The sequence below is a fragment of the Microtus ochrogaster genome, chromosome 4 (assembly GCF_000317375.1).
Source record: "Microtus ochrogaster isolate Prairie Vole_2 chromosome 4, MicOch1.0, whole genome shotgun sequence".
NCBI lineage: Eukaryota > Metazoa > Chordata > Mammalia > Rodentia > Cricetidae > Microtus > Microtus ochrogaster.
Window position 1 is genome coordinate 31,035,838 of NC_022011.1, and position 3,152 is coordinate 31,038,989.

The following is a 3,152-nucleotide window of genomic DNA, read 5'->3' on the forward strand; positions in this document are numbered from 1 at the left end:
AGAGAGAGAGAGAGAGAGAGAGAGAGAGAGAGAGAGAGTATGTGTGTGTCTGTGTGTGTCTTGGTATGTCATAGGCTAGCCTTGAGGTCATGATCCTCTGTTTCTGTCTCCTGAGATGCTGTGATTATAGGTAAGCCACACCACATCCCTTACATGTATTAGTTCGTAGCCCTGGTTGTCCTGGAACTCACTCTGTAGACCAGGCTGGCCCTCAAATTAGTTCTTATCCATAAATACAAAATAGTCTTTCCACTTATTTTCTTTAAGTGTTATATAATTTTTAGCATATAAATCTTTCACTTTCTCCAGTCAGTTTTTTTTCTTTCCTCTGAGACAAGGTTTCTCTGCATAGTTCTGGCTGTCCTGGAACTCACTTTGAGTTTGAGATCCACCTGCTTCTGCCTTCTGAGTGCTGGAATAAGGGTTTGAGCCACCATACCTGGCCCACCTTCATAGTTTTAAATAGGGTCTCATTAAGTTGCAGGTTAGCCTTTACTTTGTGATTCTCTTGCCTCAGCCTCTTGAATGGGTAAGATTTCAGGCCTACAGGACCTGATTTGGCTTCTGTTATTGATTAAAAATATATATTTTGGGTCTAGAGAGATGGCTTAGCAGTCAAGTGTACTTGTTGCTTTTGTAGAGGACCTAGTTTTGGTTACTTGCACCCATGTGGCAGCCAACAAGTCTATAATTCTAGTTCCAGAGGATCTGACGCCCTCTTCTGGCCTTTACAGGCAATGAGGAGCACAGACACACATGCAGCCAAAATACCCATACACATAAAATAAAATTAAAAAATACATTTGATGATGAGTCAAATTTAGGACCTTGTGCATATTGGACAGCTGTTTTACAATTGAGCTACACTTCCCACACAGAAAATTGATGAGTTTTTTAATGTTTGCTTGTTTAGAGATGAGGCATTCAGGTCTTTTCTGGGCTATACTCAAATTTTCAGGCTCAAGCAGTACCTGAGCAGCTGAGTTGTCAGGAGGTATGCACCACCGTGCTGGACTTTTATCTTGTTTTTTGAGACAGGGTTTTTCTGTGTAGCCCTAGCTTCCTGTAACCCGCTCTGTAGACCAGGCTGGCCTTAAACCCAGAGATCCGGCTCTGCCTAGTGAGTGCTGGGATTAAAGGTGTGTGTTACCACTGCCTGGTCTATCGTTTTTTGATGCTTTTTTTTTTTAAAAAAATATTTATTTATCACGTATACAGCATTCCATTCTGCCTGCATGTATGCCTGCACACCAGAAGAGGGCACCAGATTTCATCACAGATGGTTGTGAGCCACCATGTGGTTGCTGGGAATTGAACTCAGGACCTTTGGAAGAGCAGGCAATGCTCTTAACCTCTGAGCCATCTCTCCAGCCCCCCAGGAGTTGTCTTCTTAGTTTCCTTTCTGAACTATTTGTTGTGAGTGTAGGAAATACAGTTTGGGACTGGAGATATACCCTAGGTGCTGAGTGCCTGACAGAATCTAAAGTCCAGTGGGAATGCTGATCCCCTTTCCAGCATGAGGTCATCTGGCGAAATGACTGACATTTAGAATTCTCTACCATTCCCCACATCTGCATCGCTTGAGTTTTTAGCACACAGGACTTGAATTCTGAAATTACATTATGAAATAGTATGTGTGCTCCAATACTACCCTCTGTTCTCCATACCATCCCAAGGTAACTGCCTCGCCTCAGACTTGTAACCCTCCCAGAGTTGTGCCGACTGCAGTGCTAATGATAGACGAGGCCCTGGTTCGCACAGAGGCAGCTAAGGCAGGAAAACGTGAAGAAGCCTGGACGTGCAGGAAGAGATAAGAATCCTTTGTTTCCTTTACCTCTTCTAGGGTCTCTGGTAAGAAGAGTGAAAGCAAAGAAGCCAAGAAACCCGAAGAGCCCAAAATAAGAAAGAAGCCTGGGCCCAAGCCTGGGTGGAAGAAAAAGCTCCGATGCGAGAGGTAAGCAGGCTGCAGTGTGGGGCATTTGCATATTAGGTCAGCACCTCCACGTGTGCTTTGCCTTACAGGGAGGAGCTACCCACCATCTATAAGTGTCCTTACCAGGGCTGCACAGCTGTGTACCGTGGGGCTGATGGCATGAAGGTAAGGAATGGGCATCACCTTCAGTAAGGGCTTCTTTCATTTCTGGGTGTGCTTGACTGAGTTGTCCTGTGAGTTAACATGAACCTGCTGGAGGCACCAGGTATTTGTGCAAACTTCTCAAGGGCTCACACAATTCTAGTGGATGTGGAATCAGCCCCTTGGCTCTTAAAGGAGCCAGTGCTATAGGGTAGGAAGTAATTGGCTCCTTCCAGTAGTCTGTCAACTGCTGAGACCTTGACACAGGCTCTCCTGGGAGGCAGGATATGCCCAGGTTAAACACCAGGGTCTCTTGTCCCTTCTTCCTCTAGAAGCACATTAAGGAGCACCATGAGGAGGTCCGGGAAAGGCCCTGCCCACATCCTGGCTGCAACAAGGTCTTCATGATCGACCGATACCTGCAGCGACACGTGAAGCTCATCCACACAGGTACCTGCCTCAGGCTGTGCCTTGTGAACTCGGGTTTGGTGTCAATGGATCCCAGGTGCCCAGCCAGAGGGACATACTCACTAGGAAGCAGGTAGTGACCGAGTGGGTCACAGAGCTTGCTTTCAGGTGCTTCTATATCATATGGATATTCTGAATCAATGTACAAGTTGGAGTCCTGTATTTTGAATTCTTGATGGAGGCAGGTTTTTTTGTTTTTTTTCCTCCAGCAAGGTCTGAGCAACTTTTCAGGATTGATAACACAGAAACCCTGGTACTCTTCTGTGAATTCACCACCTTTAAAAATTAACACTAGAGTACCAGGTGGTGGTGGTGCGCACCTTTGGGATACCAGCACTTGGGAGGCAGAGGCAAGTGTATCTCCAGGTTTCAGGGCAGCCTATTCTACATAGTGGGTTTCAAGATAGTCAGGCTATATACAGAAACCCTGTCTCAAAAAAGAAAAATCACCTAGTTCCAGGACAGGCTCCAAAACCACAGAGAAGAAACCCTGTCTCGAAAAACCAAAAAAAAAAGAGAAAAATCGGCCGGGCGGTGGTGGCGCACGCCTTTAATCCCAGCACTCGGGAGGCAGAGGCAGGCGGATCTCTGTGAGTTCGAGACCAGCCTG

General features: G+C 46.2%; 1 protein-coding gene across 2 annotated transcripts in view; it reads left to right on the forward strand.

Annotated features, from left to right (window-relative positions):
- Nucleotides 1-3,152, forward strand: part of Znf276 (zinc finger protein 276) — a 17,234-nt gene that overhangs the window by 11,451 nt on the left and 2,631 nt on the right. For both annotated transcript variants that reach the window (XM_005345834.2, XM_026778643.1), the window contains 3 exons: nucleotides 1,844-1,954; nucleotides 2,023-2,098; nucleotides 2,407-2,524. In XM_005345834.2, the coding sequence (XP_005345891.1) occupies nucleotides 1,844-1,954; nucleotides 2,023-2,098; nucleotides 2,407-2,524 (305 nt within the window). The remainder of the gene's footprint in view (nucleotides 1-1,843; nucleotides 1,955-2,022; nucleotides 2,099-2,406; nucleotides 2,525-3,152) is intronic.